Genomic DNA, 16,016 nt, shown 5'->3' with positions numbered 1-16,016 from the left:
TGTGGCAGACCTACCACTGTAGAAATCAAATTAACTTTTCAGAGTTCCATGAATTCAACTCTAATTTGCATATTCTATTTCAGAAGAGACAGGGTTGGGGACACACTGCTACAAACACAGCTGCTACTGTTGATCATATCATGAATTTTCTAGTTTTTTAAAATAAAATGGTTCCTCTCACTCTCTGTGCACCTGGCACAAGACTCCCAAGAGTCTGACAGCCCTGCAGTGGCCACAGGTGAGCGACACAGTGATGGTGGAGTGGGCAGTACTTTACCGCTGGCACCAGAAAACATGTAGCTTCTGAGTGTCAATTTTCTCTGGTCCCGTTCTTTTTCCCTTTCCCAACAAAGACGCCCTGCAATCATCACCTGAACTATATTGTCATGGGTAGCCAACTTCTTTGTATTTATTAGTTTAAAAATTCTGCCCATCTCCCCACCCCACCCCTCACTGTTTCTCTTCTCCTTTACTTTGTTTAGGATAAATTTTGTGAGTTTCACTCTAAAGGAAGATTGTTGGTGAAGAACCACAATCATGGCCCATAAAATGTCTTCTCTTTTCATAAAGAGGCTATGAAAAGCCGATCCAGCTCTTCATTTTGAGTGTGTTTTTCTTCAAATCTGAGCAGATTTGTATTTTATCTTAGGCTTTCTCTTATTTATGAAAACAAGTAAAAATAGCTAAAATTCTTTTCACAAATTTTTTCCTCTGTTCAGTTAGTGTAAAGTAGTTCCCAGCCTAGAAACAGATTTTCTGTATGAAAAATATAAACGAGATTTTAAACATTAATCTTGTGAAGCACAGTGCTATAAATGTTATTTAGGTTTCTAGGCTAGACTACAAAAGCTTATTTAAATCCATCGTGGTGCTCAACTTGAATTCCGGATCCTGGGTACAAGAACCCACTAAGAAGAAAGAGGGGGGTAATGTATCCTTTCCTGATCATTCAGACAATGTTGGTTCCTCTCTGCTTCTCTTTACCCCCCTTCCTTGAAGCTGATACCCTGTATTGCCTTCCCCGCCCCACTCCCAAGGCCTCAAGGTTATTGGGGAGGGGGAGTACAGAGAGAGAGTGTTTGCTAACCCCAGCCAATTAATTAACAGGTTATCTGTGAATGGTGATGCTTCTTAACCCTGCCAGAATATTTTCCCTTTTTAAAGATGGTGTGTGTTACGCCACATAAACCTAAAATTGGTGAAACTTCTGAGAGTGTAGCAAAGTGGGGGGAAAAAAATCAGTGTGACAAGGTTTTGATAGGTAAGGTGGGAGAAGGCCACCACTGAAGCAGTCTGGCCCTGCATCGTTGTGCTCCGTCATTTGCAGAATGTGTGATTCCTTTTGCCAGCTTCTTGGACTCCCGATTAAAAGGCAGACTCTCTGAGCTGCAGGTTGTTTGGTCTGGGTCTGTTTACTGGGCATGTGGGCAGTGGTGGCCAGGTGGGTTAGGAGCCTGGCAGGGCACGTGTAGCTCGATTTTTAAATGAGTGGAATCCCTGCGTTCTTTTTCACATAAGTGTTTTTTACCCCGTACAAAAGTAACGCATGTCTGTTAAAGACTAAAGATACAGAGGTTGCCCAAAGTGCCACCATCTAAACAAAATTTCATGTGAAGATGTTGATATTCCTTACAATCTGGTTAACGAAGTTGGCATTTGTATTTTGTTCTCTGAGACACTTTTTTCTCTCTGAACCCTGTGGTCGGCACCTCCCTCCTCCAGCCTTGCCTGCCAGTCCCGTCCCAGCCCACTGAGTCCTGCTTCTGCGACCACTCAGCCGAAGCCACTCCCACCAGGGTCACCAGAGGCCTCCAGGTGGATAAACCTATATGTTCCCCCTCAGGCTTCATGTACTTGACCCTCCGACACCCTCCTTGACTGGCTTCTTTCTCTCCCCTTTGCTTCTGAAACTCCAGAACCTCCTCGATCTCTGCCAGTTGCCGCCTGCTGCTTAAGCACAAGGCTTCTTGCTGGCCCCTCTCGCTCGCTCGTCATGCATGTTTCGCTTCCCCCACTTCCATCCTCTGCCATCGTCTTGCCATCTCGTCTTTCCTCTCTCTCACCACACAGCCTTGCAAATCTCGTCCACTCCCATGGCTTTATCTGCCACTTGCACACATACAGCAGTGACCCAAATCTCTGCCTCCTTGACTCCGCTACCGTACTGCGTGCTGGACGTGTCCACTTAGACACTCCATAGACATCTGAAAATCCACAGCCCGCGCAGACCCCTTCTCCCCTCTGGCCTGCCCCCCGTCCTGTGCTCATCAGTTCAGTGCCTGAGTCATGGCGGTCTGGCGAGTCTGCTGCTAACGAGCCCTCCAGTCACTCCTGGAGCTTCAGCGCCACTGCTCTAACGCACACTCAGGTCACCCTGCTCACTTGCCTGCACTTCCACACTCGTCCACGCCCCTTGCCACAGACAGAGAAATCTGATTGAGTCATTCCTGTGTTTATGCTTTCAGCGCCTCCTCTGCTGCCTGTGTCCCCGGGCTCCTGGTTGCCTCTGCAGCCCCTCTCTTTTCAGCCCCCATCCCTTTGTCCGTTTGCCCTCTCTCTGGAAGCACTTCAGCCCCCTCTCCTTGCCTGGCTAACTCCTTCTCATCCATCATGTCTCTGTTCAAACTTATTTCTTCAGGAAGCCCTCTCTGACCTGCTGGTCCAAGCTCTTGTGGTCTCATGTGTGTACCCTGCCAGTAACACTCCCACGTGGCGTTGTGATGGCCTGTCCTTACCCATCTCCCCACCTAGACTGTGCGCCAGGACATCAGCCCTTTCGCTGCAGTGGCCAGCACAGCAGTCACGAATGGAGCGATGGACACAGGGCTACTGCCCTGCTGGCTTCTGGTGGTGTGGGAACCAGTGAAGAGTGCCGGCTCTGCAGCTTGCGGGGCTCTTCAAGGAGCGTGACCCTGGGGTTGTTACGTGGGACGTGAAAAGCTTGAAATAAGCAGGTCTGCTAGGCTTTTTTGCAAATGTAGTTCCAAAGAAAATGATTTCTCTCCATATGGGCTTTTAAAAGCATTTATTATAGAATATTTGGGGGGAAGTAAACCGTAGAGAACCACTCATAAAAGCTCGTTGCTGCATAAGTGTTTTAACCATGTTAAAATGACTTCCTGTTTTAACTAATACTGTCTAATGAATACCAACGTTTTTTCAATTCAAGAGAGCTTTATGAACATTTCCTATGGAAACTATGAGCACCAAGGTCTGTGGCAGCCTTGCCCAGTCACCCAGTAGCCAGTCCTGGTTCCCAAAGAAGAGTTGACACATCTTACAGGTCCCCTGTAAGGGAAGTGCTTGACAGGGTCTCCTTTCTCAATAATTCCTCCTGAGACTCCAGAGAAGAGAAAATGGGGACAGATTTGCTAGGAGAGATGGGATGGGGCCAGTGACTGTGTCATGGTGGGGCTCTGGCAACTTGAGGACACACAGTTTCTGAAAAATACGTATTTCTTTCCATTCACTAATTTGTTTATTTCTTGTCTAACAATTCTACTGAAGAGTTTAAGTCTTATATAAAGTTATATCTCAGTGCTCCAGTGGAATGATATAATGACACAGTATAGCTCTTTCTAAATTATTCATTTGTTCTTTATTATCTCCAGGTTCCTGTTAATTCAGTTCACTTAGTTCAGAATTATAACACATGATGTCATCTGTTTTCTCTTCTTGTTTTCACACTATAGACACCAAATCAGTATCTTCCAGTGCCTTCTTTGGTCCTGGTAGTCACATTTCAGTGAAGACTGCCCATCCCTGGTCCGCTCCAGATCTCCTGCTAATACCAGGCAGTGCCTGGCCTTCCCTGGGGTTCTGCCGGTTTTCAAGGTTTTGTATTGAATTATTGCTTGTTCCGGCACGATGCTGATTTCCTTCATTATTTCATGCTTCTCCCAGGAGATGTCCACATGTTATTTATCCTTCATCCCCCTTTTGAAAATATCACAGTAAGGAATTCACTTGTTTCTTTTCAGCTGTCTTCCTTTTCTGTCAATAATTCAGTGCAACATTTCTTACAGCCTGTTCCATCTCCTTCACTGATTTTCTTAATGCCTTTTAATTATTTCCTACCTTTAAAATGTGTTAACCAGCCTTTAATATTTAGTAATTCATGCTGTCATCAAAGAGGCAACTTTAAGGATCATTCAGCTTCCTGTGGGTCTTGATCCTGGGTCACAGGATGGAGGCAGAATTAGAGAAACATCGAGTCGAGGCTGTGCATCTGAGGAGCAGGCTTACCAGGGGAAGCAGTCCTGTTGGCTTATTTCTGCAGAGAAAGAAGCATAATTATAAACCTCATATTATTATGTTAGAAAACCTCTGTATGGTGTTGGTGTAGAAGGGAAATAAAATAGCCAGGTTCTAAGTTTCCCATGTTATAAAGGATACGTTTTACATAATATAAAGGATACGCTCTACATTTCTGTGTACATTTCTGCCTCACAATACGTGGAGTCCGCGACACAAGGTAGCACATTACAGTCGATCAACTCATCAATATTTATTGATTGTCATTTCATGAAAGAAACTGCACCAGACACTACTGGGGATGCAGAGGATACAAGGCACCAAAAGGCACATGCACGTTCCACGTAACTCAGCCTGAAGTACAGCACAGGGGAGGATGTTGTTACACAAAGAGCAACGTTTGGCTCTGCACACGTTGCACACTAAATACATTGGGGATTAAGACATGCATTAAAAAAAGCATTTGGTGGGAGACTTCTCAGAATAAACTTTATTTTTCACTGAGAGTAGCATACGGTATCATTTTAAGGGAATAACTGATTTTAAAAGAATCAAAGTAAGTCCATAATTCTTGAATGGGCCACAGTGGGATGGATTAAATATAACTCATGGACCTGGTTGATCTGTGATACATCCCAGGCCAGTAATTAGAAGTGACCCAAGATTAACGAGAAGGATCACGGTGTTGAGGTGCTAATTTGTCTCCTCGTCCACATGGTCTAATGTGTCCCTGTAACGTGTGCTCTTTCTTGTTTTCAGCACGCACTCCTGGCTTTGAAGTTCATCCTTGCGTTTGCCATACCTGATAAGCCACGGCATATCCAGATGAAACTGGCCAGATTGGAATTTGAATCTTTGGAGGCATTCAAGCAGCAGGTAAGGGCAACTGTCCTGAAAATAAAAATGTATTTCTTTAGCAAATGCCAGGAAACATAAGTCAGAGAACTCACTCTCAGCTTTTACTTCAGCCTTGAAGTTACCAGTTTAAATAAGTATAGAAGATTCCAGTTTTTAATTTTTGTTTATTTATCTTATTTCTGGCTGCGTTGGGTCTTCGTTGCTGTACGCAGGCTTTCTCTAATTGCGGCGAGCAGGGCCTACTCTTCGTTGCGGTGCGCGGGCTTCTCATTGCGGTGGCTTCTCTTGTTGTGGAGCACAGGTTCTAGGTGCGCATGCTTCAGTAGTTGTGGCACATGGGCTCAGTAGTTGTGGCTCATGGGCTCTAGAGCACAGGCTCAGTAGTTGTGGCTTACAGGCTTAGTTGCTCCGCAGCATGTGGGATCTTCCCACACCAAGGCTCGGACCTGTGTCTCCTGCATTGGCAGGCAGATTCTTAACCACTGTGCCACCAGGGAAGTCCCTCAGTTGTGTTTATTTTTTTTAATTTTTATTTCATATTGTAGTATAGTTGATTTACAGTGTTGTTTGTTTTAGGTGTACAGCAACCTGATTCAGTTACACATGTCCATATATCTATTCTTTTTCAGATTCTTTTCCCATTTAGGTTATTACAGAATATTGAGCAGAGTTGTCTGTGCTATCCAGTAGGTCCTTGTTGGTTATGTATTTTAAATATAGTAGTGTGTATATGTCAATCCCCAAACTCCCAATTTATCCCTCCCCCTACCTTTCTCCTTTGGTAACCATAAATTTGTTTTCTAAGTCTGTGAGTCTGTTTCTGTTTTGTAAATAAGTTCATTTGTATCATTTTTTTATTTTGGATTCTGCATGTAAGAGAGATCATATCTTTGTCTTTCTCTGACTTACTTGACTTAGTATGATAATCTCCAGGTCCATGCATGTTGCTGCAAATGGCATTATTTAATTCTTTTAATTGCTGAGTGATATTCCATTGTATATATGGACCACATCTTCTTTATCCATTCATCTTTCAGTGGACATTTTGGTTGTTTCCATGTTTTGGCTATTGTAAATAGTGCTGCTATGAACACAGGGGTGTGTGTATCTTTTTTTTAAATTACTTCATTAATTTTTGGCTGCATTGGGTCTTTGTTGCTGCGCGTGGGCTTTCTTTAGTTGCGGCGAGCGGGTGCTACTCTTCGTTGTGGTGCACAGGCTTCTCATTGCGGTGGCTTCTCTTGTTGTGGAGCACGGGCTCTAGGCGCACGGGCTCAGTAGTTGTGGCACACAGGCTTAGTTGCTCTGCAGCATGTGGGATCTTCCCGGACCAGGGCTTGAACCCGTGTCCCCTGCATTGGCAGGCAGATTCTTAACCACTGTGCCACCAGGGAAGCCCGTGTTTATAGGCTTTTTGCTGATGGCCATTCTGACCGGTATGAGGTGATATCTCGTTGTAGTTTTGATTTGCATTTCTCTAATAATTAGCCATGTTGAGCATCTTTTCATGTGTCTCTTGGCCATCTGTATGTCTTCTTTGGAGAAATGTCTATTTAGGTCTTCTGCCCATTTTTTGATTGGGTTGTTTGTCTTTTTAGAGAAGATTCCAGTTTAGGATGGCATAACAAAACCAAGTTCCTAATAATATGAGCAACAAATAGGTTTAAAGAACTAAACTAAGCAAAACAAAAAATATTCAAGCAATGTTAAATGAAGACTAGAGCTGGCATTCAGCAAAAGAACCAGACAGAGATTTCCAAGAATCTCCCTGGGGCAGGTCCACAGTTCCCAAGTCTACCTTCTACAGAAACATTAGGGGAGGAGAAGTGAGGAATTGGAATCCTGAATAATATCTCATAGAACACGAGAGAGAACGGGAAAGAGTGGGCAGAAGCAGCAAAAAACTGCCGTGGAGGTAGAATCCTCTTCCTGACGATTTCCACATTCTACCAAAGGATCCCCCCCACCCCTGCCCCAAAAAGAAAGAGAGAATTTAAAAAGCCATGCTGGAGTTCACCGTTTTGGTGATTTTCTACCTGTAACAGAATGAGAGTCGGGAGACAAAAGATCCCTAGATGCCTAGAGCTGGTCATCTGCAGTCATACATAGGAATTTAACGAATGAGAAAATCAATAAGACAGAGTCATCTGAGGGGACAAGCTCTGGGTCCAGGACCTCTCTGACCCACGCAGTCCTGTATGCTTCCAAACCACCTTTTACAGGAATATTTCCTTTTATATTCGGGGAATTGGGAGAAAACAAACTTGAAGAGGACCCACCCAAGCCAACCTTCTGATAGAAGCCCGGGCTCCAAGGGTGGTGCTCCAGATAGGGGAACCCCACATTGGGGCAGAACCTGACCCTGATTAGGTGGGGTGAGCCCAGCAGAATAAGACTTGTGATCAGAGTGCAGAGAAGAGGGAGAACCCCGGGTCCACCGCGTTTGCTGTTCTGATGTTTGTCACAGTGGGTGAGGAGACTGAATTAGCTGTGTTTCCTAACTGCAGGGCAAATTCACTTTGGGCCTGTGGGCTCACCAGTGTGTTTGTCTCTTAGATGGAAACGCGGCATCATGCTCAGTAGTGAAACACCAGCGACATTCACAACAGTGTCAGGAGACCCGTTATCACTGCTGACGTTTAGCATTGTCCTGGAGGCGTAACAATGTAGTTACACAAGAGGAAGAGATAAGTTCAAGGAACCTGGAAGAGGCAAAGTTATCATTACTTGAAGATTATAAGATTATGTGTCTAAAACTCACAAGATAAATTCTTATGACAACAGGAAAATTTGAAAAGAAGCAGGTTGTAAAGTTTGTCTAAAATCATTTGTTTCCTTTCAAAAAAATAGTAACCAGTTTGAGAATATTATTGAGAGAAAAGTCCCATTTACAGAAGAAACCAAAATAAAATCTGTAGGTGGTAGTTTATGAAAACTATGTGGGTAATCAATGTGAAGAATACTTTTTAAACTCTACTGGGATCAAAAGATTCAATCTTGTGAAAATGTAATGCCAAGTCAAATATATAGAAATAAGCATTTGAGAATAGCAAGGAAACTTCTGCAAAAGAAGGAAAATGAGGCCTCTAGTTCTGCCATATTAAAGTGTATTTTGAATAATTCAATCGTCATGGTAATTAAATCCATTTTGAATGAGAGGAGAAATGGACAGGTCAGTGGAATAGATCAGAGATTCCATAAATGGACCCAAATAAAAATAGGACTTTATGGTAAAAGTGACGTTTTATGTCAGTAGGAAAAAAGAAAGATTGTTTGTTACATGGTTTGATGATGACAAACAGTTGTTTGGGAAAATTATTACACTTGATTCTGCCTCATTTCTTATGTACCTCTCTCCCCTCCACCCAACAAAGTTCAGATGGTTGAGAAATTTAAACATAAAAAGCTTAAACCATAAAAGGTCTATTAAAAAGCATGGGTACTTTTTCCAGTGGGAAATGCCTTTCTAATCAGGACACAAATCCCCGAATTTATAAAGGAAAATATTGATACAGTAAGATACAAGAAATTTTTAAACTTCTGTACCACAGAAAAAAAAAGAAAATTGAAAAGATAAATTGGACAAACTGGGGAAATAATGTGCTCAGCTCTCACTTGGAGGAGAGGGCAGAGAGGTAGGATGGACGGGGAGGTTCCTTAGACTCTGCGAGGAACGCAGACTGTTTTGAGGGCCTCAATGTTGAGATTCTCAGCTTAGATGAGTCCTCTTTCCTGAACATAGCCGCCTGAGCGCGCTCGGGCGTCCTGCTGGTCCCTCCTGGCTGTCCATGGCCACACCTCCTCACCTCTCACAAGGATCCTTCTTCCACATTGCAGAAGGAAGCCACACCTCTCACCGTTTGGAACCCTACCATGTGCCTTGCCCCCAGAGTTACCCCCCCAACCAAGTAACAGAACCTTTCAAAATGGAGGTGTCGGGCTAAGCTGCATTCGATAAAGGCACCCCAATCTCCTGCCCTCCATCCCCTTAAGAAATGCATTTCCAAAATATAGCTAGAAATTTATGTTCAATGTTTATCAAAATGTGTACCCTGTTTATATAATTTTTATCATTTATGCACCAGTAATAATTGTAATGATCAGTCAGTCCAGAAGAAGATTTTAAATACCTATCGTGACACTTCTGGTCATAGGGAATTTTAAAGGCTTCTTAAGTTTCAATTTTGAGCATCTAATGATTGCAGCAAAGTATTAGAAAGAGATTGATGAAGACTTTCAAGCAGAACAAAAATTTATTAAGTTAAGATTCTTTGGGAGAAGTGGAAAGAAGATATTACTTCAAGGAAGAAAAAGAAGGAAAAGCACAATTTTTACTATTAAGAGCATGTTCATGTATCTTTTGAACGGGTGATGGTGGATATCACGTCACTATAATGTTTAGCCTTTCTTGGATATCTTTACAAGAGTGACCTCATAGTTTATTTTTAAGTGTCAGTGTTTATAGTGTGCTAGAAAATATATTTTTGCAACTGTTTTATTTATGATGAAAATTTTAGATGTCAACTTAAAATTGTGTGGGAGGGCATTTGGCATCCAGAAATTTTAAGGGTTATGTAAGCAAAAAAATTTTTTTTAATTGAACAGCATTGTCTCTGGAAGAGTTTTGGTAAATCAGGTTTCTCCACTGATTACATTTCTAGTGAGGTTTTAGAGATTGGGGCAGGCTGGCCATGTACACACCTTCACTCCAGGTCAAGACAAGATCTTGCTTCATGTTAGGAAAGACTTTCCTCTCCTCTCACTCAGGATTTCACCCTGCCATGTATTTGTCTAAAAAGCAAAGGGTCTTTCTCGATGTTGGATATGACTAACGTGTCTCTTGTTACTAAACACATTTACCTGAAAGTCCTACTTCAGAGCTGTCATGTTTGCTTTGGAGGGACTGGTGGATATTAGTGTTTACTATGGATGTGACTAAATAACCTCCCAAGTCATCTCAGCTCCTAGATTCCCGTATCTTCAGATACACCCCACCTGACAGTAAAGCAAAGTCCAAGGTCGACGACAAGTTCTGTTTATGGTCATCTTCACTGGGAAATGAAACATTAACCAAAATTCTATCTTATATTATATAAAAAGAAAAAACAATCTGAGTGATTTTAAGTCTCTTTGGGGTGTTTTCTCCTGAGGACATAGATGTGATTCTCTGATTAACATCCCCTTCTAAGAAAACGTGATTTTGGTGCCGATTTTGCTGTTAAGGTTCTGGTGGGACAGAGATGTCCGATACGTGTCCACTCAGTATATTTATCCGATGCCTCCATAGAAGGGTGTTCCTGGCTTGTGCTAATAGGTGACTTAAATTTGTGCACATGCAGCTCCAGTGTCTCGGGTCCATCAAGTAGGCAGGAGGCCATGATGAGTACTTGTGGTTTCCTAGGGCCTTGACTGCAAACCCAGGAAAAGCTTTCCTCTCCCCACCTACCGCCCCTGCTTGTTTTTGTTAAAATTACAATCTGAGAATAAAAGGTCCAGAGTAAGACCTGGACAGAAGGTCTTCTTTTGCTCACTCTCTCTCTCCTGCGGGCCCAGGGCTTTGCCGCATGGTTGACACTGCTGCCTGGGCCACCCAAGTTCATGCTGCTGCCAGTCGGAGACAAAGATTTTCTTCACATTTCCTCTTTAGTCTCACTGTTCAGAGGTCCTGAAAAGTCTGAAAGGTCCTAGGTATGGAAGGTCACCCACTTTGTGCTTTTCAAAAACTCAAATTCACTGGCGTGTCTTCAGTTTACTTGCTCAACTAGTGTCATTTCTAGGATATAGATTTTTTCTTTGCTTTTTTTTTTTAACTCTGACATTTAACTATCTGCTTTGTAAACAAGTGGAGCCTCACCTCACTGGGCTATTCCCATGGACCAAAGGCAGAGAGAGCTTCTGCCATGTCTTCTGGTCAGTTGTGGACCGTGATCAAAAATGGAGTCACGGAAAACGTATTTAAGAATAAATCGCATTAATGCCTAGCCTGTCCCCAGACTCTTTCACTGTTAGGTGACTAGAAATTGACGACAAGCTTGTCAATAGAAATGATTACTCATGAATAATTACTGTATTATGTTTAATTTGTATTTGAATTGCTACCTTGCAACTCAGTTCCCATTTTATGGACAAAATGTGATTGGGAAATGTAAGTCATTGGACAGTTCTTAAATCAGGCTGTGCATCTCGAAAGTAGAACTTGCAAAAAATGCATGAGGCTGGGCCACACACCATGAAGACTGGTCCCCTGAAACTAAGGTGGAGCCCAGATACCTACATTTTCAGAACTCCTCCTATTGCTCCACACCCCTTCCCTCAACCCCTACCTCCCAGCAGAGATGGATCCCAGGCGCCGTCAGGTGAGCAAGTTCTGGGCCAAGTCCTGCCACAGGGAATGAGTTGGGTAGTGTCTTTGCACCTCAGCTTTTTTGTTTTATAAAATGAAGGTCAGCGGGAAGGGCCAGAAATGTACGTGTTTTACCCAGCACCCAAGTGATTCCAGTGCAGGAGCCGTGGAGCCCACTGGGGGAAGTGCTCTGTGGTCCTGGCTATTCCTCCAGCTCATGGCAGGGAGGGGGCCGTGGTGAGTGTGGGAACGAACATGGAGAGGAAGGGTACCCCGGGCAGTTAATTTTTTCAGTGTCAGATGGGAAACTGTGGCATTTCTAAATGTATAAGCAAATGAGATATACTTCAAGGTGAGAGGCGAACTGGGGAAAATAAAATTGTTTGCTTTGCAAAGGGCATTTTCAAATGATTAGACTTCAGTTAGTGAGACCTTTACAGAGAATTCTAGACAGTAAATATCATCCTAGTGATGCCCTTTTATTTCTTTTCAAATTGATGTATTCAGCTCTCAGTAGTTTTAAGATCCAGTTAAAAATAGAAAGGAGTCTTATCCAGGTACCACCATTTGCTCCCTGGATGGCCTGGAGCACAAGGACACAGCATCCTCAGTACAGTCATACCTCTGGGCAGCCAGCCCTCTCGGGAGCCAAGCACCCACAGAGGCCAGGGAGCTGGTCCAGATGGAGCCTTTGAGAAAGAGAACAGCCTCAGAAGTCAGTTGAAAGAACAGATAAGGACTCTAAGAAGACACCACAATGTGAATTATGGCCCTCAAGGGCTTCCAATCAAATGTGAGACCTTTGACCAGCAAGCCCGTTGGGCCAGCCTACATTATGTAATGTCTTTGTTTTCTAGGGTTAAGTATATTTAAACTATTTCCAACATTTCCCAAGAGCTTCTGAAGCTTTCTTTCCCTGCCTATTTGTGCTCTCAAGTTATGGTAGCTAGATACGCATTTTTAATGGAAGGTTAAGAGTTTCACAACATAGAATGAGGATGCTAAAGTATTTGACCTTTCAATATGTAATCACATGTTGATCTGCCAACTTGTAGTTCGGAATGAAATCTTGAATCCAGATAAAGAATTGGCTTCTGAGAAAGCCAGTGGCAGTCAGTGCTGGAGCCTCGGTCCTTGGGGAGGGGATGGTTCATTGCCCAGGGCCTCCAGTCAGCCCCCGCCTAGTAAGCTCAAAGTACAGGTAAACGGAAGTCCACAGTGTTGCCAGAGTTCAAGTGGCCCCTCTAAGCTGGCGTCTCCCTCTCTCCTGTGTCGGGAGTTTGTCTCACAGCCCTATGCAGCTTCAGGGCAAGTGGCTTGACCCTCCTGTTTCATTATCTCCCCAAACAGTCCTAGCACACATGGGCAGAGTGAGGCTGCAGTGACACAGCATAAGACACACAGTGTGAAACAGGGCAGCGGCGGGGAGATGAGTTTGGTGCTGGAGGAGGAGGACCACCTCAGGCTTGAGTGCCCTGCATCACTGGGCAAACCAGGAGGGAATTCTGGGATGAAATGGTACCATAAAACCAGATGGGATGGCAAATCAGAATTGCACCTTTGCAGCGGTCCTACCTGTTTTCATGACCCGAACACAGCCGGGCAGTAATGATGACAGGGGTGGTAACAGATGGCACGCAGTGGGAGGGCACGTGAGCCAGGCACCATTCTAAGCCTTCTGCGTGGGCTGTGACTCCTAACAGCAGTTCTCGGAGGTGGGGTCTGTTAGCCATTTATTTGCACTTGATTTTTCACACAGTAGATTTCTCTCTGATTCATAAATGATAACTGTCTTCAAGGTGATTAATGCACCAACAAATACTGGCTCCTGTGCACCTCCTGAGTCCCTTCTGCTGTCACTTCTTTTTTTTTTTTTAGTATCTTTATTGGAGTATAATTGCTTTACAGCGTTGTGTTAGTTTCTGCTGTATAAAAGAGTGAATCAGCTATATGTATACATATATCCCCGTATCCCTTCCCTCTTGCGTCTCCCTCCCTCCCACCCTCCCTATCCCACCCCTCTAGGTGGTCACAAAGCACCGAGCTGATCTCCCTGTGCTACGCGGCTGCTTCCCACTAGCTATCTATTTTACATTTGGTAGTGTATATATGTCCATGCCACTCTCTTACGTCGTCCCAGCTTACCCTTACCCCTCTCCGTCTGCTGTCACTTCTTCCTTACTTTTGGGTCTAGCAGGATTACACTGCTCATGGATCCCCCAAGCACCCCTGTTGTAGCGTAACCCTGACCACCCAGACACCTCTTCTCCACCGTCAGTGGCATAGACCCTTCCTCCTCGGGAGAGCGGCCCTCTGCTGTGTGACAGAGGGTCCTGGTGCCCATTTCTGTGTATCCGCCCCTCTGCCCTTGGCCAGGTGATGCCTTCCTCACCCCTGCATCTCCTCACCCAGCACAGGGCCTGATGCCCAGTCGACTCTGACTAAATCTCCACTTAATCAAACTGAGTTTGTTGACTCATACATAGTTCAGAAGCTAATATATTAAGTAAATGACAAATGATGTCCTTGGACAAAAAAAGAGGAATCTTAAAATAGGTACTCGGGCAAAAATGGAAACAGTTAGGTCATATTTCTTTCTGGGATCACTAGGGAAGAGAATGCATTCTGAGGAATTACATATGAGCACTTTAGAAGGACTCTATACGTAGCCTTGATGAAGCACGAATCCTTTTTTTTTTTTTTTAAGACTGTGATTGATATCAGTAAAAAAGGGTGGCTCCCAAAAGACCATAAAATAACCCCAAATCAAGCCAGATAGAATTCTAAAGTAGTTTGTACTTTGCACAGATTCAGACTCTGGAACAATCCTGTCCTTACCACTGTTGGTTAGGGTTTTCTTTTGTCTGCATCTTTTGTTTTCACTAGAGAAAAAATGATTTAAGGTTCACGGAGGCATCCAGACATTAAAGTAAGATGCTTCACTAAAAGTTCTAGAAAAGCCTCTGATCATTTTTGTCTCCCTAATAAACAATCTATATAAATTGCTACTTATCTCATTCCCCTGGCCTTCTAAGCAAAATTTAAAATTTGTATAAGACATGGCCAAATTAGAACCAGATTTATTTTCACTTGTGGAAATTCCTGAAAAGGACATGAAACAGAATAAAATGTAGCATTTTCCTAGTCACCATAGGAGTTGATGAGAAACAGTGTGGGCAGAAGGGGCCTGGGAGCAGAGATCTATTCCACAGAGAAGGGCCTCAGGTTCACTGTATGGTGGAAGGGATGCCCTGTGCTTTGGACCGTGTATACATATGTCATTAAAATATGTCTGTATTTGTAAAGAAAAAAATTCACCCTATAATAAATTATTCTAGAGATTTCAGAATGCTTAAGGCTATATGTTTAAGAAGAAAAGAAAGATACATTCTGGTAAATTATTCAAAGTTCTAAGAGTTCCAATCTCAGATTCTGTACTAGATTAGTAATTACATTGCCTTGAGGGCTGATGTGTGTGAGAGCAGGTCTTCCTTCTCCAGGTAAGTGCGTGAGCTGTTATTCATCTATTTAACTTTTTTTTAATATATATACCAAATGTTCTGAGATATTAAAAGACTATATTTTTGGCTTCATCAAGATCAAAGATATTTGTCTGTGACTACCAGACTAGAAGCATCTTAGAGACAGGATTACTCCAGACACAGAATTCATATTTGTTGAATGAATGAACTTGTCAAATGAATGAGTCAGTAATTAGATGATGAGCCACAGCCCCATCCCTTTGTGCCTTTTTCTGTTATTAAATTCTAGTCCTTTGGCTTTGAAGTTGTCCTCTGTGTGTTAGATTTGAGATTGAGGAAACCATCGTTGAGTACTTATAGTGTGGCTTTTTTTAAAATTACTTTCATTTTTAATTACTAGTAAATTGTTAAAATGGAAAACCTCTTTTTAAGTATAATAAATAATATTCATTTCTGTGGATTTCCAATGCTACAGAACCTCAAGGATATGATTAAATATTACTGTATCATGTAATGAATGTAAACCTAAGAGATTGGGCTGAAAATATAGTGATTGATAGACTAGGAAATTTAGCCTTTAAAGTAAATCCCTAAGAACAGCACATATAGTGATTTGCTTCTTTCTCCTAAGAACAGAATGCAGAAAGCAAGAAATGTTTAGATTTAAGAACTTTTTGAAATACTGTTTTCCATTGATAATGGCTCTAAGAACATAAGTAGTAAATTCTACTGAATTCATAATAAGTCAAAATTAAAATACAGATATTAAAATTCAGTTACTGAGTACATGCTATGATCAAAGCACAAAAATCGGAAGTATCAGAAATTCCTGTCATTCATATAATTGTCAAATGGTAGAGTTGAAAATCTTTACAGAAAAGATCCTGTCCCAAACGCTGATTGTACAGACTAAGGAAAGGGTCGTTAACTGTGGGTGTTGGCTTCCAACATGGTCCCCAATGATCCCTGCCTCCTAGTGTTCACACCCTGTGGAGTCCCATCCCACCCTCTATCTTGGTTGGTCTGTGTAATCAATAGAGAACTGTAGAAGTGTTGGCATGTCTCTTCTGAGGCTAGGT

At 42.8% G+C, this 16,016-nt stretch overlaps 1 protein-coding gene across 3 annotated transcripts in view; it reads left to right on the top strand.

Moving 5' to 3' along the window:
- Nucleotides 1-16,016, top strand: part of ANO10 (anoctamin 10) — a 228,840-nt gene that overhangs the window by 165,802 nt on the left and 47,022 nt on the right. For all 3 annotated transcript variants that reach the window (XM_032648603.1, XM_032648602.1, XM_032648601.1), the window contains one exon: nucleotides 5,014-5,130. In XM_032648603.1, the coding sequence (XP_032504494.1) occupies nucleotides 5,014-5,130 (117 nt within the window). The remainder of the gene's footprint in view (nucleotides 1-5,013; nucleotides 5,131-16,016) is intronic.

The sequence above is a fragment of the Phocoena sinus genome, chromosome 11 (genome assembly GCF_008692025.1).
Source record: "Phocoena sinus isolate mPhoSin1 chromosome 11, mPhoSin1.pri, whole genome shotgun sequence".
NCBI classification, from domain to species: Eukaryota; Metazoa; Chordata; class Mammalia; order Artiodactyla; family Phocoenidae; genus Phocoena; species Phocoena sinus.
Note: the sequence above shows the minus strand (reverse complement) of the source record. Positions and strands in the feature narration are given on the sequence as shown.